The sequence below is a fragment of the Panthera pardus genome, unplaced genomic scaffold, assembly GCF_024362965.1.
Source record: "Panthera pardus isolate Hobbes unplaced genomic scaffold, ASM2436296v1 HiC_scaffold_12, whole genome shotgun sequence".
Lineage (NCBI taxonomy): Eukaryota > Metazoa > Chordata > Mammalia > Carnivora > Felidae > Panthera > Panthera pardus.
This window is the reverse complement of record NW_026526677.1, coordinates 12341834-12365489: the sequence shown is the minus strand read 5'-3', so window position 1 is coordinate 12365489 and position 23656 is coordinate 12341834. Positions and strand designations below refer to the sequence as shown.

Here is a 23656-nt window from a genome sequence, read left to right as displayed (position 1 = left end):
AACTCATTCTACAAAGCCAACATTACCTTGATTCCAAGACCAAAGGAGAATTACAGGCCAATATCTCTGATGAACACGGATGCAAAAATTCTCAACCAGATACTAGCAAATCAATTTCAACAGTATATTAAAAGAATTATTCTCCACAATCAAGTGGGATTTATGCCTGGGATGCAGGTCTGGTTCAATATTTGCAAATCAATCAATGTGATACGCCACATTAATAAAAGAAAGGATAAGAACCACATGATCCTCTCAATAGATGCAGAAAAAGCATTTGACAAAATACAGCATCCATTCTTGATAAAAACTCTCAACAAAGTAGGGACGAAGGTACATACCTCAACATCATAAAGGCCGTATATGAAAGGTCCACAGCTAATATCATCCTGATGGGGAAAAACTGAAAGCTTTCCCCCTAAGGTCAGGAGAATGACAAGGATGTCCACTCTCACCCCTGTTGTTCAACATAGTACTGGAAGTCCTAGCCTCAGCAATCAGACAACAAAAAGAGATAAAAGGCATATAAATTGGCAAAGAAGTCTAACTTTCACTCTTCACGGATGATATGATACTCTACATGGAAAACTGGAAAGACTCGACCAGAAAACTGCTAGAACTGATATGGGAATTCAGCAAAGTCGCAGGATGACTGACAGACGGGAGAAGATATTTGCAAGTGACATTTCAGATAAAGGGTTAGTATCCAAAATCTATAAAGACCTTATCAAACTCAACACCCAAAAAACAAATAATCCAGTGAAGAAATGGGCAAAAGACATGAATAGACACTTCTCCAAAGAAGACATCCAGATGGCTAACTGACACATGCAAAAATGCCCAACTTCACTCCTTATCAGGGAAATACAAATCAAAACCAAAATGAGATATCACCTCACACCTGTCAGAATGGCTAAAATTAACAACTCAGGCAACAATAGATGTTGGTGAGGATGCAGAAAAAGACCCTTCTGCATTGCTGGTGGGAATACAAACTGGTGCAACTACTCTGGAAAACAGTTATGGATGATCCTCAAGAAATTAAAAATAGAACTACCCTATGCCCCGGCAATTGCACTAGTAGGTTTTTATCCAAAGAATACAAAACCGCTGATTTGAAGGGGCACATGCACCCCAATGTTTTTCTCAAATATGTATTTATTTACTTATTTTGGGGCAAGTGCAAGTGGGGGGGGGCAGAGAGAGGAAGACAGAGGATCTGAAGTGGGCTCTGCACTGACAGGCTGACAGCAGTGAGCCAGATGTGGGGCTCAAACTCATGAACCACGAGATCATGACCTGAACCAAAGCAGGGTGCTCAACCAACTGAGCCACCCAGCTGCCCCCTGCACCCCAATGTTTATAGCCGAGCTATGATGATAGCTAAATTATGGAAAAAGCCCAAATGTCCATTGACTGACAAGTGAACAAAGAAGATGTGGTGTATATATACTGTGGAATGCTAGTTAGCAATCTAAAGGAATGAAATCTTACAATTGACAACAATGTGGATGGAACTAGAGTGTATTATACTAAGCAAAATAAGTCAGTCAGGGAAACACAAATATCAAATGAATTTACTCATATGTGGAATTTAAGAAATAAAACAGATGAACATGGGAGAAGGGAATGAAAAATAAGATAAAAACAGAGAGGGAGGCAAACCAGAAGAGACTCTTAAATGCAGAGAACAAACTGAGGGTTTCTGGAGGGCAGATGAGTAGGGTTACGGGCTAACTGGGTGATGGGCATTAAGGAGGGCACTTGTTGGGATGAGCACTCGGTGTTATATGTAAGTATGAATCATTGGGTTCTACTCCTCAAACCAATACTACATTGTATGTTAACTAACTTGAATTTAAATAAATAAATCTTTAAAAAGATACAAGTGTCAGATTCATTTTTTTCCCACAGTAAGTGTTGGCCTGTACAGCGGTGAGGAGCACCAAGGGTATGTGGGCAGAGCACCATCAGCACTGACTACAGAAGGGTAAATTGGAGAAGAGCAACCCATCTTCCTACAGGTTTGAACCAAACTTTCAAATTGACCACCCAGAATTAAGGCAGAATTTAATCTCCATCTCTTTGACCCATGTGCCATATTGGTTCCTTGTAAACTCAAGAAGGAAAAAACCTGGATGCTATTTATCAATATTTACAATTTCTAAGACTTAGTTGTCGCATCTCAAAAACAGAAAGGCGAAAAACATAATACAAAATGTGGCAGATAAAAAACAAAAGTAATTTTCAGAAATGGGGATAAAAGGTACATCAGAGGGAATGTAGTTGATGGTATTGTAATAGTTGTATGGTGACACATTGTAGCTACACTTGTGGTGAGCATAGTATAATGTGTAGGGTTGTTAATCATTATGTTGTATACCTGAAACTAATTAACATTGTCTATCAATTATACTTCAATAAAAAAATACATGTCAAACATCAAAAATCAAAATAATTATAAATGGATTAGACAAAGCTACTCTTGACGTGTGTAAAAGGCACTTGAATTTTTTAAATGGGGTAGAGGAAGAAAAGGCAGCAAGACTGCCAATAAACGTATATACTACTCAACATATCAAATTATGTCCCTACACACAGTTCAGTTGTTTCCTCCTTAGTAAGTACAATGAAAAGAAGTGATTGCCCTCATGGGGATTCGGTTCCCCCAAGAGTTCCATCCCTGTATAATTTTCTACTTGTTCTTGTTCATTAGATGCTGGAATCCCATCATGATTCTGCCAGCCCTTATTCAAAAGGACCAGATTCTGAGCACAGCCTACCTGGTCATAATTTATTGAACTGAAAGCTACAACTGTTGGTGATACCAGCTTCTGCCCCAACTGGGTAGTTTCAGTGAGTCTGCAATGACAGACAGGGAGAACACCCTGAAATAAAAACAAGATTGATTCATGTTGAAAAGTTAAGCCTTTACTAAGGTCTTTCATGCACCCACCCTCACTTGCTGGTCACAGATACAATTCTGTAAAGCATGTGGGAGAGATCACTTTATTATCTCTTTATCACAAAGAAGGAAACTGAGATGAGCAGAAGGTAAATAATTTCCACGTACCCAGAGAAATCCATGGTAGATGCAATTGTTAAATGCAGGCTTCCTAGGAGACTCATGTTAATGCTCCTTTCTGCATGTCTTCATGCTTCAGGAAACTTGGAATGTCTTACCAGAACATGAGACAGAATTTCTCCTACATTATTTATAACATTCTTCTAGGGCTGAATTCCTGATTGCAGACTCACAATTCAGAACTGTCTTTCCCTTCTTTTCAAGAGCAAGGTAAGCTTCTAGATTCAATATACATTTGCAGTGAAATATGTGATTGATGCAGAAACAGCAGGGTGGCTACACCTTCTGTGAGTTATTGATCTCTTATCTGGTTGCTTGGATACTATTTCTGAACATTGGCATAAGTGTAGGAGTCAAAGGCAAAACATTGTCATCAGCATTGTAATTTCTTAAGAGGATAGCAAAAAACTGTGATAGATGGTATTCTGATTGAGTAGGTGGTAATGTGTTGACTTGTCACTGAAGGGATAACTAACCAGACAAGGTGAAATGTTACTTCTTTAGACTCCAGAAAGATCATCAGGAAGCTACCAAAACCCTTACACACTCTTCACTATTATTTCCCTACAACTTACTCTGTTACTATTTGTTCATCTAGAAAATCTGACAAGGCAGTGATGAAAGCTACAGGCATTAAGATCAGTTAGACATGGGTCTGTATCTTAAATATCTCATACTAGCTGTAGAATTTTAAGAAGACACATAACTTCTCGAATCTTCCATTTTCTTAAATGTAAAGTTATAGGTATATGGTGTATGAGTATGCCTACACAATTATATCCCTTCCTCTTATTCTATTTCTATTTTCCTATCATCATCATCATCATCATCATCAGTATAATCTATTATCCATATATTTGTCTCTTGATCTATGAGATACACTACATGTAAGCAGGAAATTTAAGCTGTTACAAACCTCAGGAGAACTATTAGTCATCATAGACCACAGATATAGGTGTGATATCATGACAATCTATTATATTACTATGTGGATGAGGTATCAACAAACACAAATACTTTAAGGTGAAGATCTGTAAAAGAATATGTTTCGGAGTCACGAGGAAGATGGTAGAGAATAGTGGTTACCAAAGAATGAATGTCTTTCACAAAGCTTCAACTAAAAATACAAAGATTTGTGCTTCCTCATGAATAGATCTACAGATTAGTATTAACCCCCGTGCCACGAATTTTCACCCTTCAGTGTCTGTGATCCAGCTAAGTGTTGATAGGAATAATGGTAAGAATGAGTCTAAGTTAAAGGGGAGTACTCCACCACAAGGTAAAACGTGGATCTCAAGAAAGACATTAAGAAAAAGAAAACTTGAAGATCCCCAGGTTCTCACACAAAATGATTGACCCAGCCATGAGCACGGAGTGAGAAATGTGGGGGAAACAAAATATTTTCATAGACAGAATGTGCAAAAATGGCAAATCAAAGGTTAAGGCCACCAGATTTTAAAACCCAGCCCCGACATCTGCCACTTGACTTTCCTAAATCAACATGGAGATGATTGTTCTATGCTAATATTATAGCTAGTACTCATCAGGCTTGAGCACCCACATTGTGCTAACTCTGTTTATACATCATTTCTTTTAACTCTTACGATAATCCCTTGAGGCGGTTACCAATGCCATTTTGCTGGTGGACAGAGATTTAGAGAAGTTAAGTTAGGACAAATGTCTCCCAGTAAATGGTAGGGGTGATATGTGATTGCACACACATGCTTCTCAGAGTCGAATACTTTACATCCAATGCTATACCTTCTGTTCAGAATTGGCTTTGTTGACTGTACATGCTTCTAATGCTGTATTTAGTCCACTGTGTCTACTATGTATTTATTTGTGAATTATGCAACTTCAGCTCAGGTCATGATCTCGTGGTTTGTGAGTTCGAGCCCCAGGTCAGGTTTGCTGCTGTCAGCACAGAGCCCACTTTGGATCCTCTGTCCCCCTCTCTCTGTCCCTCCCCCACTTGCTCTTTCTCATTCTCTCTCAAAATTGAATAAACATTAAACATTTTTTTAAAAGATATGAAATAGGAGATTCCAGGCATATGAACTTTGACAACTCGTTAGCCTTTCCTGTAACTTAGTTTACTCATCTATAAAATCTAGAAGTTGGAGATGATCTGTAAGGACCCATCCTATCCAAAAGTGTATTAGTCTAGAGATAAGTTATCACTAAATTGTGTTGCCATGCCCATGCTTTAGAAATGAAGAATATTGAAGAACAAAAATATTGCTCTAATAAAAAAAATGCTTGTACATTTCGATTATTGTGCAACTGGTTTTTGTTCATCACTGTGTTCCTTTACTTTTCTTTGCCACAGAGCCACAGAGCATCTTGTGATATGCAAATCACATCCATGAAGAATAATACAGAGGTGAAAGGATTTGTCCTGCTGGGACTAACCAATAACACGGAGCTGCAAATTCTCTCTTTCTAACGTTCATCCTCATCTACCTTGTCACTCTGATTGGGAAGCTGGGGGTGATCGCGCTGATCCTGTTTGACTCTCGTCTCCACATTCCCATGTACTTCTTTCTCAGTAACCTGTCCCTGGTAGACTTTTGTTACTCCTCAACAATCACTCCTAAAGTCATGGCTGGATTACTTATAGGAGACAAGGTCATCTCCTACAATGCGTGTGCCGCCCAGATGTTCTTTTTTGTTCTCTTTGCGACGGTGGAAAGTTACCTCTTAGCTTCAATGGCCTATGACCACTATGCAGCAGTGTGCAAACCCCTGCATTACACCACCACCATGACAACGAGTGTGTGTGCTCGTCTGGCCATAGGCTCCTATGTCTTTGCTTTTCTGACTGCTGCTATTGACATTGGAGACACATTCTATCTCTCTTTCTGTATGTCCAATGTAGTCCATCACTTTTTCTGTGATATTCCAGCAGTCATGACCCTGACTTGCTCAGATAAAGACACTAATGAGATGATTCTTGTTCTTATTTCAAGCTTTAATATCTTTTTTGCAGTTCTAGTTATCTTGATTTCCTACATGTTCATATTTATTACCGTTTTGAAGATACAGTCAGGTGAGGGATACCAAAAGGCTTTATCTACCTGTGCCTCTCATCTTGTTGCAGTTTCCATATTTTATGGGACAGTCATCATCATGTATGTACAGCCAAGTTCAAGTCATTCCATGGATACAGACAAAATCGCATCTGTGTTCTATACTATGGTCATCCCCATGCTGAACCCTGTGGTCAACAGCTTGAGGAACAAAGCGGTCAAGATGCTATCAAGAAGGTTGTTGAGAGGGCAAAATATTCTCTAGGTTTAGTCTTTTAGTGATGTAGAATCCACAAAAGTTACTTTATCCCACTTAGATCTACTCTATGCCATAACTCAATGTTCATGGCCATATAGGGTATTAAAACATAAAATTTACTCTAATATTATTTATTTCTTTAATTTTGTAACAGATCCAGGTATCCAAAATACAGAAAAAATATGATAATTCTTTTTAACCAAAGCAGTTTATGAAGAAAACTTCTTTGTTAGTATTGCATTGGACATAGTTTTTTTTTTTTTTTCCTTGATGTACTTCAGAAATGGTAAGAAAAAATAATGGAAAAGAAAAAAAAAAAACATTTAAGATATTGGACCAGGTATTGAGGAAAACAGTGGATAATGGAGTTTCCTCCTGGAAAAAAAAATCAGGGTCTCACGGAGAAATAAATCCCATCACCAGGATCAGGGGCCTTGGTAATGTCAATTCCATAAGGTTTCTAAACTGAAATCCTATTTGTCTTCCATTACTGTATGTTCTGAATGGAGGCTTCTTTTCCCCCGGTTATCTTTACTCAGACCCAACATTATTTATTGGGTATGAATGTGGAACAAGCTAAGTTTTCTTTTTAGTGCATAAGTTGCTAGGCAACAAGGAGCCACACATGGACTGGATGGAGAAAATGAATGAACTTCTTGGACATTGTGTTTCTATATTGGTTGGTTGGGATTAGGTTATCTCCCTAGTGGAGGTGAATAATAAATTTCCTGTGTGGAAGGAAGTATAAGATGGATATTTGATGATCATAAGCATTACAGTGGAAAAGACTGGTTAGTTATTTTTCCAAACTATTTCCTTTTTACTCCTGGAAAAATGCATAGGCTTTATTCCTCTGCCTTCATACAATTAGTAGTGACCATGTGCTTGTGTTCTTAACTACAGAATGTGAGTACAGGTCATATATGCTAATTCCAAGTTTGGACTATGAAACTTCCCAGGTTGTGTCCTGTTCATTCTTTTTCTTTGTTACCAGTTGGATGGAGAGGATTCAGACCACAAGAATGACAAAACCACTAATGGAAAGAATCTAGGTCAATTGAATCTCTGTTCCCCCAGAACAACTAATGGAACAATATGCAAGCACGAAAGACGTCTATGGTCATGTCACTGCTGTTTGCAGTTTGCTTGCTAGGCAGCTAGTATTATTGACCCTAACAGATTCAGAGAGCTTCCCATAAGATCATCTGGACGATGTTGTGGGGGTGGGGAGGATTTATGCTGGGAAAACTATCAAATTTCTCCAGCATATCCTGATTCTACAATGATTTCTTTTGAAAACTCACCAGCCTCCAAATCATAACCAAAATGGCTAACGCCAACTTAGCACACGTTTCGGAGAGAGAACAAATCCAATGTGAATTCCGTTCCAAACCAAACTTTGTGATGTAGGGCAAGTTATGTAAGTGTTCTGAGTTTCTAATGGGGAAACTACTGCCTCTCCCACAGACTTCTATTAAACGGGCTCTGAATGAGCCAGACTGTAGCACAGTGCTTGGAACAGAGTAGCTGCTCAAAACATGTCAGCATCATTTCCCTTCTGCTCCTTTTCTTATCTCTCTTTCAATCATCTATAATGCCAACCTTCTCCATAGAACTACTAAAACAGTTACGAATTATATTGCTTTGTTTTTATAGGTTTAGTTGTAGCACTGAATTGCAAGACTTTTGAGCCCACAGATGTTATCTCACCTAGATATGTATTCTCAGAGTCTAGACTAATGTTTATTCCACAGAGCTCAAGAGTAGCTAATGAAATGTGATTCTGTATAGGAACAAATTTACATGGGAAAAAAAGGGCACCAATATTTATCTCTATCATCTTCTTCATAACAGTGGTCAAAATATTGTTTATTCATTTTTATGTGTTTACTCATTTTATTTGTTTTCTCTATTAGAATAAAAGTTCTATGCAGCCGGGAACAATTTCTGATTTGTTCACTAACAAAGACTCTTGAGAGTTCAGAGCTGAGGCTCAGTAAAAGATTTTAAGGAATGAACAACTGCATGAGAAGAGGAACTGACACCGAACAGAAAAACTCATCATCTGTTTGTAAAAACAGAACACAGACAACAAAGCATGCTAGCTCATGCTGCAGGAACACGTTAAATTGAAAACCCAGTGGTTGAACACAGCAAAGATAATAAAGATTTTATGTTAGTTTCCTATGGTTGCTGTAACAAATGACCACACTCTGGGGCCTTAAAACCACACACATTTGTTTTCTCTCAGTTCTGAAGGCCAGTTGTTGGAAATCAGTTTCACTGGGATGAAACAAAGATCTCAGTCTTGGGAGTCTCTAGGGGAGACTCCGTCCCTGGTGTATTTCATCTGCAGGTGACCGCCAGCATTCCTCAGTGGTATTTCCATCAGTTTCTGCCTTTGTGATCACATTATTTTCTCCTCCTATTGTCTGTTTAATTTCCCTCTGCCTGGCCTTTTTTAACGTATGTGAGATTAGCATAACAAAATCTAGTGTTTTAAGTTGTGCAACTCAGTAGTATTTAGCACATTAACAATATTCTGCAACCATCACCTGGATTTAATTACAAAAGAATTTTTTTTTTATTTGCAAAGAAGATCCTGTACCCATGAAGGATCCCTGTCCCCAGGAACCAATAACCTATGAATTTACCTATTATGGATATCTCATGTAAATAGAATCATATGGTAAGTGATCTTTTATGTCTGACTTCTTTTTTAAATTTTTCTTATGTTTTTACTTATTTTTGAGAGAGAGAGAGAGAGAGAGAGAGAGAGAGAGAGAGATCATGAGTGGGAGAGGGGCAGAGAGAGAGGGAAACACAGAATCTGAAGCAGGCTCCAGGCTCTGAGCTGTCAGGACAAAGGCCGTCAATACAGAGCCCGACGTGGGGCTTGAAACCAGGAACTGTGAGTTCATGACCTGAGCCAAAGTAGGCCGCTTAACTGACTGAGCCACCCAGGCACCCCAAAGAACATCAAACTGTTTTTCATAAATGTTCCATTTTTCATTCCCACCAGTAATGTACAAGGGTTCCCGTTTATCCACATTCTAGCCACAATTTGTTAGTTTTCACCATCCTAATGGGTGTGAAATGGTATCTCATGGTTTTGATTTATTTTTCCCTAATGCCTCATGATTTTGAGCATACTTCCATGTGCTTATTGATTTTGAGTAAATCGTCTTTGGAGAAATGTCTGTTCAAGTACTTTACCCATTTTTCAACGAGTCTATGGGTTTCTCTGTTGTGTGAGTTGTAAGAGTCCTTTATATAGCCTGCATATTACACCTTTATCAGAAATGTGATTTGCAAATATTTTTCTCCCATTCTTAAGCTTTTCTTTTCATTTTCTTGAAAGTGTACTTTGATATACAAAAATTTGTAATTTGGAAGAAGTTCAACTCATCTCTTTTTTCTTTTGTTGCTTGTGTTTTTGATGTAATACATAAGAAACCATTGCCCAATCCAAGGTCTGGAATTTTCTCACATTTTCTAATGGTTTTATGTTGTTAACGCTCATATTTCAGTCATCAACCATTTTGTGTTGAGTTTCATATATGCTGTGAGAAGTTGTTCAACTTCAGTCTTGCATGTGGATAACCAGCTGTCCCAGCCCATTTGTTGAAGATTTCTTTTCCCATTGAATGAACTTGACACCTTTGTTAAAAATCAATTAGCAATAGATATATGGGTTTATATCTTGTCTTTCAATTCTATTCAGTTGATCTATGTCTCCGTCCTTGAGGCAGTATCAAATTGTTTTGATTAATTTAGATTTGTATTTGTTTTGAAATCCAGAAGGGTGAGTCCTCCCACTTTGTTCTTTCTTCTCAATATTGTTTTGGCTGTTGATGGTCCCTTAAAATTCCATTTGAATTTTCATAATAGCCTTTCTCTTTGTGTTCATTAGAAGTATGACAGGGATTGCATCAAAGCTATAGATCACTTTGGAAAGCATTGCCAGTAAACTGTATCATATCACCCAATTCATGAACACAGAATGTCTTTCCATTTATTTAGGGCTCCTTGAATTTTAGCAATTCATTTCATAGTTTCAGTGTACAACAGTTTCACCCTTGGTTAAATTTCTTTTTATTTTAACATAAGGATGCTATTGTAAGTGGAATTTTGTCCTTAATTTTCTTCTGGTATTATTTATTGCTAGTGTATGTAAGCACAACTTATTCTTGTTTAGTGAATAAGTTTATTGACTAATAATTTCTTGTACATTTTTTAGGATTTTCTCTATGTGAGATCATGACATCTGAAAATTACATGGTTTTACTTCTTCCTTTCCAATTCATTTATCATGTAATTCTTTTATTCTTATGTAATTGCTTTAGATAGAACTTTCAGTACAACTTTTAATACAAGTGGTGAAAGCAGGCATACCTGTCTAGTATGTGATCTTACAGGGAAAGATTTCACTGTTTCACATTTGCACAAGATGTTAGCAGTGGGTTTTTCATTAATTCTCTTTATAATTTTGAGGACATTCACTTCTATTATTAGATTTCTGGTTGTTTTTATGGTGATGGCATTGGATATTTTTGTCAAATACTTTTTCTGAATTAATAAATCAGATAATTATGTGGTTTTTTCCCTCTGTTCTATTAAAGTGATTAACTACCTTGACTGATTTCAGTTTTTTCCAGTTTATTTAGATACAATTGACATATTATATTATATAAGTTTATAGTGTACAACATAATTATTGGGCATGATTGCCACAATAATTTTGGTTAACAACCACCACCTTAAATAGTTACAAATTTCTTTTTGTGTGATGAGAACTTTGAAGTTCTAATGTCTTAGAAACCTTCAAATCTTCAATATAGTATTGTTAATTGTAGTTATCATAGTGAAAATGACATCCCTAGTACTTATTTATCTTATAACTGGATATTTGTACCTTTGACAACCTTCATGGATTCATCTGACTTCCCCAACCTCCACCTCTGGAACCACCAATCTATTATGTTTCTATGAGTTCCGTTTTCTTGGATTCCACATATAAATCAGATATACAGTATTTGTTTTTCTCTATGTGACATATTTCACTTAACATCATGCCCTCCAGTTTCATGCATGTTGTTGCAAATGGCAGGATTTCTTTTCTTTTTTATGGCTGAATACTATTCCACTGAGTAAATATATACTACATTTTCTTTATCCATTCATCCATCATAGGACACTTAGGTTGTTTCCATGACCCCATTTTTTGGCTGTTGTAAATAATACTGAGTGAGCATGGCGATGCAGACATCTCTATGAGGCAGTGAATCCATTTCCTCTCAGTATATACCCAGAGTGGGAATTATTGGATCATGTGATAGTTTTATTTTTAATTTTTTGAGAAACTTCCACAGTGTTTTCCACTGTGGCTGTACCAATACATTACCAGCAATAGTGCACAAGTGTTCCCTTTTTGTTTAGGTCCTCATCAATATTTGTCATCTCTTTTCTTTTTCGTAATAGCCATCCTGACAGGTGTGAAGTGATATCTAATGAGTTTTTTATTTGCATTTTCTTTATATTAGTTGTGTTGACCACACTTTTGTGTACCTACTGACCATTCTAATGTTTTCTTTAGAAAAATGTTGTCTAGCTCCTTTACCATCTTTTAATTGGAAAATTATATTTTTTTCCTATTGAGTTGTATGAGTTCTTTATATATTTTGGATACCAACTCATTATCAGATATGTAGTTTGCAAATGGTTTGTCCCATTCTATAGGCTCCTTTTTCATTTTGTTGATTCTTTTATTATGCAGAAAAACAAGGACAAGAAAAACATTTCAGATGCCAGAGAGATAAACATACAAAGTAATAATAATATTGATATCAATTTTCTCATCAGAAAGAAACAAAAGTTAGCAAACAGTGGACTAATAGCTTCAAAACTCCAAGGGAAAAATATGAGTCCAGATTTTTATACCTAGATGAACTATGATTTGAGTTTAATGGCAAAATCAGACATTGGTATATATACAAAAATATATGTGCAGTTGTATAGTGAAAGCATTTCAGCAGTATTTATCTTGATTAAGGAATTTGGAAAATGGAATAGAACATATTTTGTTCTTTTTGCTTTCTCTTTTGAACTGGCTTATCTGCATGACAGATACCTTCTGTCCTCTCCTGCTCTGTTTATGTGGTAAAGACAATGCAATAGCATTCGTAAGAAATACCTATAATCTTGAGATGCATATGAGATTAACTTCCCCAGAAGAAGATCCACAATCAGTGATTTAAGTTCAAATAGTTTATTTGGGAGTTAATAGCAGAAAGCACTGATAAAGTAGTAGGAAAGTGAGTCAAGGATGGATGAAAGAAGAGACCTTCATTAGTCAATAGGTGATACCTGTGGAAGAGGCTTGATCTACTAGAAACCACTGGAAGACTGTAAACAGCTTACATCAGAGTTATACTACATGAAAGATGAGGAATCGAGTATTTATCACTCTGTTTCTGTGTCAGTTATTGATCACTGACACTAGAAAAATTAAATGTTCCCCACACAGGCTGAACATGCTTTTGCAGTAAAAGCCTTTAGTCTAAGAGATGTTGATTTTTTTCATAATAAGGATTGGCCTGAACATAGATGATGAGTGCCAAGGGGATGTGGATAGAGCACCAATAATAGTTGCCAGAAAAGAGTAATTTAGGTTAGAAAAAAGGTCTCTCTGCCTACAGATCAGAATCAAATTTTTGAATTAAGTTGTTAGTAATAAGTCCGTTTTACTCTCCATATTTCTGACCTATGTGTCATACTGTCAGTTTGTTGTAAGCACAAGAAGGAAAAACAAGGATTTTATTTATCAATCTCTAAAAATCCAGTAGCCTTAAATTAACTATCAGAAATAAAAAAACAGAAAAGAGAAAAGTGAAATGAGCATAATCATAGCAGACAGAAAAGAAAATGTTTTTAGAATATATTACAAGTATAAATAATACGAAAACATAAATGCATTGAACCCACTACTCATGTACTGAATAACAACTTAATAAAGTTGAGGGAAGAAAAAAATCACCACAAATGCACTATTTGTTACTCAACAGAAGAAACTATATGTTGTGTTTAATTGCTTCTTCCCTAGATAGAAGTGATTGCCCTCATACGGGCCTGTCCCCTAGGAATTTCACACCTACAAATTTTCTCCTGGTTCCCATTAATTAGGATCTGAAATCATATCATGACTCCACATGACAATATTGTAAAAGGAACCAGACCCTGATTTGGTCACTATTTAGCAAAATGAATGCTAATGTTTTTTAGTACACACACCAGTCTTTCCCCAAACTGAGTGTTGGCAGTGACCCTGCAACCACAGTCAGGGGAAGCACCCTAAGATAATAATTATGTTATTTTATGTTGAAAGGACAACCCTTACTAAGGTCTTTGTAGACCCATCTCCATTTACTATTTACAGACAAAATTCCGTGAAGTTGTGGGAGAAATAATTTTATCATTATCTATACACAAATAAGGAATCTGAGCTCAGGGTAAGGTAAATGACTCCTATAAACACAGAAAAATCCATGGTAGATGTAGGACTTGAACTTAGGCTTCCTAGCTCCATGTTCATGATCCTTCTTCATCTCTCCATGTACCTTGGAACATTTGACCGATACTTGAGATATGCTCCAAAATTGTTTATACATTCTTCTAGGTCTGAATTTCTGATTTCAGATTCACAGTTCAGGATCGTCGTATCTTTCCTTTCAAGAACAAGATAGGCTTCTCTATTTAATATATACTTTTACTGAAAACCGTAATTGATGCCGAAGCAGCATGGCAGCTACCTCTTCCATGAGTATCTAGTTATTTGGACAATTTTTCTGAAACATTGGCTTAAGTATAGGATTCAAATGCAAAAAGATTTTAGTCAGCAGAGAGTATAGTATGTATAAAATGTCATGCTGCTTTCCCTAAAAGGACAGCAAAAATCCATTGTTTTGTGCTGGTTGCAGGCTATTGATAACCAAATGTTGTGGCTGGATGGACCCTTGTGGTTCTTCAAATGATTGCAAGATGTGCTCAGCAGTAACCTTCAGGAAACTATAAAAAACAAGGTTTATTACTCACAAGTCCTAGAAATCACATGGCACACCTGGGGCCACACAGCAGGGTCACAGACAATGAGAGAGCAGACCTGGGTTCTGCTTTTATTGTGGTTGAGGGTAGAAACCTGGGTTTCCTGGATTCACTCACTCTTCTATAATTTTTTTAAAGTTTATTTATTTATTTTCAGAGACAGAGCATGTGAGCAGGAGAGGAGCAGGGAGAGAGGGAGGGGGAGAATCCCTCGCAGACTCTGCACTGCCAGCACAAAGCCCGATGTGGGGCTCAAACCCATGAACCTGAGATCATAACCTGAGCCAAAGTCAACAGCCGGACGCTTAACTGACTGAGGCACCTAGACACCTCTCCACGTTCACTCTTTTAAACTATGAGAGAGGGAATTTAGAGCATGGGAAGAGAAAAATACAATTATTTTTCCAATTCCAACTGGTAGCTTATCTAAATCAACCAAGATGTTTAAAACAAGGAGCCAGGGAGGTGGTGAAGGCTGGCTCTTTATCTAGTGGCTGGCAATGTGCTTATTGAGATAGCTGTCTTTGAAGTGGATGCCTCAAAGCCTAAATCAGGCCCTTGCATTACAAAAAAAGAAAGACCAACTGTCAGAGCTTACAGTACCCTGATGATAGATGATACTCTCATTGAGGAGGTGGTAAATTCCTCCTGTTTACTATGTGTTTACTTGTTCTTTAAGGGATAGCTAACCAAACAGGGTGAAATGATACTTCTTTAGATTCTAGAAGGATCTTTACGAAGCTACCAAGATTCCTAGTCCATTTTCACTATCACTTTCCCACAACCTACCCTCTCATGACTTGCTCATCTGGAAAATCTGACAAGTGCGGTGACTAAAGCCATAGATATTGGGATAAGTTAGACATGGGTTTGAATCTGAATCGATCCCATGCTAGATGTACAATAAGAGGAAAGCATACAACCTCTTGAATTCTCTATTTTCTTAACTGTAACTGGTATTTGTGTGTGTGTGTGTGTGTGTGTGTGTGTGCTCGTGAGTATACATACTCTCTCTTCCTCTACCCTCTGATATATATCTGTCTGCCTAACTATATCTATCCATCCACCCATTCATTCCTCCTTCCATTCGTTATCCATCTATCTTCTATCTTTCTGTCTGTGGTGTCTGTCTGCCTGCCTTTTTGTCTGTTGTCTTTTCTGATTTCTCTCTATGTATGAGATAAACTAGCACCTTAGCACTGTGTTATGGCTGTCGCTATACCCTGGAAATCTGATTTGGAAATGGATTTATTCCAGATATGTGACCTTGGACAAGGTAATGACTCTTTCTGCTCTTCTGCTGATCATTATACTTAATCAGAAAATTGGCCACGAGATACGTGAAGGTCCCTCAGATTCAACGATCTTTAACTTTCTAGACAATTTACCTGTTATATATTATTTTAATCCCCATTGTGGCAGTCAAAATAATGCTCCCCAGTACGTCCACATCCTCATCCTGGAATTTGGGATTATGTTCTTTTACATAGTAAAAAGTATTGTGTATGTACTAAGTTAAGGATTTTGAGATAACAATTTTATACTGGATTATCTACATGGGCCCAGTAAGAACATTCCAGTCATCACAAAACATAACAAATGCTAAACAAGAAATTATGGCTTATACTATTGTCGAGTTGTGGGTTTGCAAGCAAAAATATTATAAACTCCAGACATGGCAATGTGAGGAGGGCCCAAGAGGAAGATGGTGGATATTCCTCCAAAGACTTCAAATATAAACAAAAAGATTTAAAACACTGAGCTTCCTCAAATACAATCTACAGACTAGGGTCAACCCCGCAAGACATGGGTTTTCGATCTTCATTATTTACGACCCAGCTACAGCTGACAATAATGACAATAAGAATGAGTCTAAGATAAAATAGGAATCTTTTGACCCAAGCTAAAATGTGGATTGAAAGGAAGGAATTAAGCAAAAGAGATCTGTGTAAGTGTTCTCACACAGAATGGGTGAGAAAGCCACCTCTACGAGAGACGTAGGACAGAGTGAGAAGTACTGGAAGAAACAAAAGATCTGAGTAGACATAGCGCGTGACAAAATACAAATCAGAGTAAATCTGTCAGCTGTCAAAACCCACTTGCACGTTGAAGCCCCACACGTTGCCACCAAACTTCCTAAGCCGACAGATACCCATTGTTCCATCTTAATTGTAATATTATGGATAGAACTCATCAGGATGGTGCTGATATCGTGTGAACCCATATCGTGTGAACTGTTTGTCCTGATTATTTCATCTAACACTCACAGGAGCACAGAGGTAGGTTCCAATACCACCTTCACTTTACTGGTGGATAAAATGAGGCTCGGGAAACTTGGTTTAGGGCCAACGTCTCCCAGGTGGTAAGTGGGAGTTCTTCTGTGTGAATGCATGTATACACATGAGCCCAGAACCCAATATTTTACACCCAATTCTGTATCTTCTCTTGCCTTTGTTTATTGTATGTGTCTCTAATATTGCATTAATCTCCCTGCATATATACACGTGTATTTGTGGATTGCTCTACTGTGCAACCCCAAGCATTAAGCTTGGAAGAATGGACACCATGATTAACTGTATATTGAATGAGATTAAAATAAATTCAAATTCATTGATGACATTTAGCTGAGGAGCCATTCTGCATGTGTCTAAACATGACTCTGTCAATAACCATGTAAACTTGAACACTCAATCTCTTTGTTGCCAAAATACCTGTGATATATATGGATAAAACAACCAATCAATGAGGATTGAATACACATAAACACTATTGAAGTGGAAGTTATTAGTGGACCCAAAAGGTCTGATTTGGGAGTTCAGTCCATTTCTGGCATGTGACCTTGGACAGCTCTTTACCACTTCCTGTGACTCAATGTACTCATATACAAAAATAAGAAGTCGGGAAGATGATCTGTGATAAACCTTCCTGTACAAAAGTTTATTCTTGTACGGATAAGTTATCACTAAATTGCATTGTCATTCCCATGCTAAGAAATGGACAATATTCAAAAATAAGTTACAGTTCTAATAAAATGATGTTTATGCATTTCAATTTCTGTGCAACTTATCTTTGTTGATCGTTCTGTTCGTAAATCTCTTGTTGCCGCAGAGCAGTTCATGATTCTCAAATCACATCCATGAAGAATAATACAGAGATGACTCATTTCATCCACCTGGGACTAACCAATAACCCAGTACTGCAGGTTCCTCTCTTTGTGTTAACCCTCGTTTAACTCATCACTCTGACTGGGATCTGGGGATGATCATATTGATCCTGTTGGACTCTTGTCTCCACACTCCCATGTACTTTTTCCTCAGTAACCTGCCTCTGGTGGACTTTTGTTACCCCTCCACAGTCACTCCCAAGGTCATGGCTAGGCTCCTATGGAAGACAAGGTCCTCTGTGATGCGTGTGCTGCCCAGATGTTCTTTTTTGCAGTCTTTCCTACTGTGTAAAATGACCTCTTGGCCTCAATGGCCTATGACCCCTATACAGCAGTGTACAAACCCTCCATTACATCACCACCTTGATAACAGGTGTGTGTGCTTTTCTGGCCACAACTACTACATCTGTAGTTTTATGAATACTTCTTTTGACGTTGGAGGCATGTTCTATTTTCTGTCTGTAAGTGCGCCCTCTGATCCATCACTTTTTCTGTGCTATTCCTGTAGCCATGACTCTCTCTTGCTCTGATAGACACGTCGATGAGTTGACTCTTATCTTTGTAGTAAGCTTCAACCTCCTTTTTGCTCTCCTGGTTTTCTTGATTTCTTAGCTGTTCATATTTATCACTATCCTGAAGATCCCCTCAACGGAGGGACACCTGAAGGCTGTATCCACCTGTGCTTCTCACCTCACTACAGTCTCGGTCTTCTTTTTTTAAAGTTTATTTATTTTGAGAGAGAATGAGAGAGAGTGAGAGTGCGCGCGCATGAGTGGGGGAGGGGCAGAGAGAGAGGGAGAGAGAGAATCTCAAACAGGCTCCAAGCTGTCCGCACAGAGCCTGATACAGGGCACGATCCCACAGACCACAAGATCATGACCTGAGTCAAAATCAAGAGCTGGTCGCTTAACCAACTGAGCCACCCAGGCGCCCCTACCATCCCCATCTTCTGTGGGATGGTCACCTTTCATGTACTCCCAGCCCACCGTCCAATCACTCTATGGACACAGACAAAATCACATCTGCACTCTATACTATGGTCATCCGCTCCTGTCAGATCTTCTCCCAGCATTAACTCACAGTTTGCAGCCCACACTGTAAGTTACTGCTGTGATACTTTCCTCTTCAAAACTGTCACTAAAAAAGACGATAGTATGTCCAGTTGCTTCAGTTGTATAATATCTGGATGAGAATAGCCCTGAGGACATTAAATATTTAATGATGATGCATGCCGTGAACCCTATTAATTATATGTGATTTTTTCATAGGTTCGCATTTTTTCCACCATACGCCAATGCAAGTGTGTCCGTAAAACGTGGCTCAAACCCGTGAAGTGCATGTAAGGGTCCCCTGTGTGTACATATACATAAGAGCAGGAAATCTGTTGAAGGAGGTACCTAGAGCATGGCTAGTTTTTAACTTAAAAGGTAAAATAATTGTGGATCAGAATATAAATTGTTGTCTAACATGTTTTTATTTCTCTAGTTTAAAAAACATTCTAAAGGTCCAAAATGAAGAAAAACATTAAAGGAAAGAAAAAGAAAAGCTTTTGAATAAAGATATTTGGTTTTTCTTGGCATATTTTTTTCAGAGCGATATGATATCCTAAAGGTGCTAATATTTATGTCTTGAATAAGTCGTTTGGTACAAAAAAGTATGATCGTGTGGTAACTTAAAAAAAATTTTTTTATGTTTTTATTTATTTTTGAGACAGAGAGAGACAGAGCATGAGCAGGGGAGGGGCAGAGAGGGAGAGGGAGCCACAGAATCTGAGGCAGGCTCCAGGCTCTGAGCTGTCAGCACAGAGCCCGACACGGGGCTTGAACTCACAGACTGTGAGATCATGACCTGAGCTGAAGTCGGTTCATAAAGCATCATCTACTGTCAAACATCTCCCAGTCAACTCTCTCCTAAAACCTTGGCTTCCCACCATCTTGTTAAGCTCCGTCCATCTTCTGTCTTCTCAAATTTGAGAGGTCAAAGGCCTATCTGTCTAGCTGTTCTGGGAAAAGACAATATGCATTTACTCCATCATACAGGTTGGGACAATACTTAGAAACCATGTAAAGCAAAGAAAAATCATGGACTAGATTGTAGAGTACACCGTTATGAGATTTGTCACCCCACCATCCAACCAAAACCACTCAAAGTCATCCACCAACTTCATATCACTATGACGTATTGCCAGTTCTAAGTCTTGACATTGTTTAATCTACCAGCAGATTTGACACGTCTGTTCCCTACTGATGCATTTCTCATCACTTAGTTTCCAGGACACCACTCACCTTTGTTGGCTCCTCATCTCTTTGGCCTTTCATTGAGAAAGTTCCAGGTGTCGGTCCTTGAAACACTTTGTTTCTCTCAACCTACATTCTCTTACCTATGTTCTCATTCTTACTGCCTAAATGCCATCCACATGATAAAAACTCAAATTTATATCTCCGTTCCAGTGCTAAGCCTTTCTGGTGACATCTGAGAGGCATCTCAAGCTTTCTATGCCCCAAGTGAAATTCATGCTCTCTTCTCATCCAAACCTCCTGCTATCACACTTTCCATACCTTACATAGTAGTCATCCTATCTTTCTAGTTGCTTAGGCAGCTAGGCTACCATTTTTCTCACCCTCCACATCCAACACATCATCATATCATGCCATCTCATTATTTCAAACATAATACAAACAATCTGGCCAATTTGGAAGAATATGATACAATGTATGATTTGGAGGAAACAAAAGAGGCAATTAAACAAATAGAATATAATTTCAGAGATTTATTTTTATTTTTATTTTTTTAATATATGAAATTTACTGTCAAATTGGTTTCCATACAACACCCAGTGCTCATCCCAAAAGGTGCCCTCCTCAATACCCATCACCCACCCTCCCCTCCTTCCCACCCCCCATCAACCCTCAGTTTGTTCTCAGTTTTTAACAGTCAGAGATTTATTTAAATCTATGGAGAGGACGAGAGCAGATAATAGATAAAAAACTATTTTAGATGGTATGGTCAAGAAAGGGACTCTTAAGGGAGCGCCTGGGTGGCTCAGTCGGTTGAGCATCTGACTTTGTCTCAGGTCATGATCTCATAGTCTGCGAGTTCAAGCCCCGCGTCAGGCTCTGTGCTAACAGCTTAGAGCCTGGAGCCTGTTTCAGATTCTGTGTCTCCCTCTCTCTCTGACCCTCCCCCATTCATGCTCTGTCTCTCTCTGTCTCAAAAATAAATAAAACGTTAAAAAAATATATTTTTTAAAAAAGAAAGGGACTCTTAAAGAAGATAAAACTAGCCATTCAGATTCAGGTACAGGTGCATGGTGGAATGTTGGTTTTCCTCAAAAAACATTTTTCTTCTTCCAGAGTATTGGGATTTCAGCTAAGCACATTAAGTTTCAGCTAGAGATTAAATTTTGAAGTTGGCTTCGCTGGTCGTTTTTGTGGCCTCATGACTGAATCGTTGCAAATGGAATGTACTCAGAAATAATGCAGGCACCTACTATATCACTTTCTTGAAAATAAATTATTTTTCCTTCAACTTATATCTTCCCCCTTTCCTGCAGATAAAATAGTTGTGATGAGGGCAGACTTTGAACACTCTAGAAGACAGTAGGGTTATGTGGACTGAACTTGGCCCCAGATGAGCCAGACGCAACATGTCCAGATGATTCATTTTCAACCTGCTACATTAGCTTCCAAATAACTTACTATTTGAGAATAAATTCCTATTGTATTTAAGCCACTAAATTTTGATGTAACAGTTTAACCTAATTTCTAGTTGTGGTAGATTAACTCTGGGCACAAATTCTTTGCAGCTGTTTTCTTCAAGAGGTGGAGTCTTTCTTCATGCTTGCATTGGGGCCAACCTTGACATCATTGATTAGGATAATGTGGTAGAGAAAATGAGTGAGTTAGGAGTCTGAACTTTAAGAAGTCATTGAGCTTTATTTTTACACTGAAAATATTATGTAAGAAAGCTGGTCCATCCTGCTTTCACATCCTGAAAGAGCGTGAGGAGAAGAAAGTAACCAGAATCAACAGTTAGAAACGTTTGAGTAAGGTCATCTTTGAACATTTCAGCTCAGCTGACCACCCAGAAGACCTGTAACTTCACGAATGAGCCTGTGTGAAAGCAGCAAAGAACTGCCTCACCAACTACAGCATTATGAGACATAATAATAAACTGTTGTTTTAAGCCACTAGGCATTATAATATTTTGCTACACAACAATAGATAACTGATTAACTATTCAATTTTTATAATCTTTCTAATTAGTCTATGGGTTGAACAGAATCTTCATTTTCTTAGTGACTTTCCTGAAAGCATTATTTACCTCTTTATTCCTTAGACTGTAGACAATAGGGTTCAACATGGGGACTATTATTGTATAGAACACAGATGCCATTTGGTCATTGTCCATAGAATGACTAGAACTGGGTTGTAAGTACATGAACGTGACAGCTCCATAGAAGAGGGTGACTGCAGTGAGGTGTGAGGCACAGGTGGAGAAGGCTTTCTTCCGTCCCTTGGCTGAGCACATCCTCAGGATGGCAATGAATATTAACAGATAGGAGGTCAAGATTACTATCAGGGCAAAACAGACATTGAAAGCTGCTAAGATAAAGAGCACAGTCTCATTTATGTAGATATCAGAGCAAGAAAGCGCCAGGATTGGAGGGATATCACAGAAAAAGTGATGGACCACATTGGAATGGCAGAAGGAGAGGCTGAAGGTGAATCCAGTGTGGATGGCAGATTCAATAAAACCCCAGACATAGCAGCCTACTTCCATTTGAGCACACAAGCTGGTGGTCACAGTGGTGGTATAATGTAAGGGCTTACATACCGCTGCATGCCGATCATAAGCCATGACAGCTAGCAGGAAACAGTCTACACTAGCAAAACCCACAAAGAAGAACATCTGAGCAGCACATCCACCATAGGAGATGATTTTATCCCCTGTTAGAAACCCAGCCATCACCTTGGGAGTAACAGCTGAGGAGTAAACACAGTCTACCAGAGAGAGGTTACTGAGAAAAATATACATGGGAGTGTGGAGACGGGAGTCCAACAGAATCAACATGATCATCCCAAGATTTCCAATGAGAGTGGTGAGATAAATGAGAGTAAATGTTATGAAGAGAAAGATTTGCAGTTCTGGGTTGTCGGTCAGTCCCAAGAGTCTAAACTCATTCACCTTGGTGCCGTTCTCCATGGATACTATTTTGACATTGTGGTTCACCTATGAAAACAAGAAGGCAGGATGGATAAAATACTTATGCATGGAAAATGGCTCACAGCTCCCCCATGTCACCCAAATGACATGAGCAGACCATGATACCATTACCAGTGCAGACTTCCCAGCAACCACAAGACTGGCATATTCCGACCTCCACCTTTCAATATGTAAGGGTACACACATATTCATCAGCTCTTGACCCCCACTGAGATATTCCAAATAACCAGTCAGTTATCTTCAAAATGGCCATTGCTTATTTTCATGTGGGTTGAAGGCTTTTGTGACCCTCATTCTACCCCTTGGAAAAGCAACATCAATGTTTCTGAGCTTCATGTTCTTCATCTGAAAAAGTTTAGTGGGCATGGTGTTTCCAACTTGTACTATATTACAAGACTCTTTTAAAATGGTAGTTTGAAAACAATGCAAGTATTTCAAGAGGCAGCATATTGGGCTGGTGAAGAACGTGGTCTCTGGGGTGACCTGTCTTGTATTCAAATCCTGGCATTTCCACTTGCCAGCCGGGTAACCCAGGGCAAGTCATGGCCTTTCCGTGCATCAGTTTCAAACAAGAGTGACAATAACAGTACTTCACAAGGCTGTTTGGACAATTGAACAAGTTGACATGGTTGAATTACCCAAAATACCGCCTAATAGTTAGTGTGCAATACATCATAAGTTTTACCATTATTAAATAAATAATAATATTATTAGCAATATGTATATAAGATTGTTGAAAAAATAACAGAACTATTGGAATCACACTACTAAAGAAACATGTGGGTGAGTGACCT

The 23656-nt window shown here is 38.3% G+C and overlaps 2 protein-coding genes and 1 pseudogene across 2 annotated transcripts; 2 read left to right on the top strand and 1 right to left on the bottom strand.

The window, feature by feature from the left end:
* Positions 1–5447: 5447 nt before the first annotated feature.
* On the top strand, positions 5448–6393 carry LOC109247012 (olfactory receptor 5B3-like). Its single transcript, XM_053899198.1, is given in 3 exon segments — positions 5448–5517; positions 5520–6335; positions 6338–6393. Coding segments are annotated over 3 exon segments (939 nt in total). The 5' UTR covers positions 5448–5450.
* An 11380-nt stretch (positions 6394–17773) lies between these two features.
* On the top strand, positions 17774–18356 carry LOC109246937 (olfactory receptor 5B2-like; annotated as a pseudogene).
* Positions 18357–21902: 3546 nt separating this feature from the next.
* On the bottom strand, positions 21903–22844 carry LOC109246957 (olfactory receptor 5B2-like). The gene has a single exon (XM_019415320.2). The coding sequence runs from the start codon at positions 22839–22841 to the stop codon at positions 21903–21905; it is 939 nt and encodes a 312-aa protein (XP_019270865.2). The 5' UTR covers positions 22842–22844.
* Between the last annotated feature and the right edge of the window lie 812 nt (positions 22845–23656).

Bases quoted from the DNA above. Each gene is read 5' to 3' on its own strand.
- LOC109246957 (XM_019415320.2), bottom strand. From the start codon at position 22,841: ATGGAGAACGGCACCAAGGTGAATGAGTTTAGACTCTTGGGACTGACC.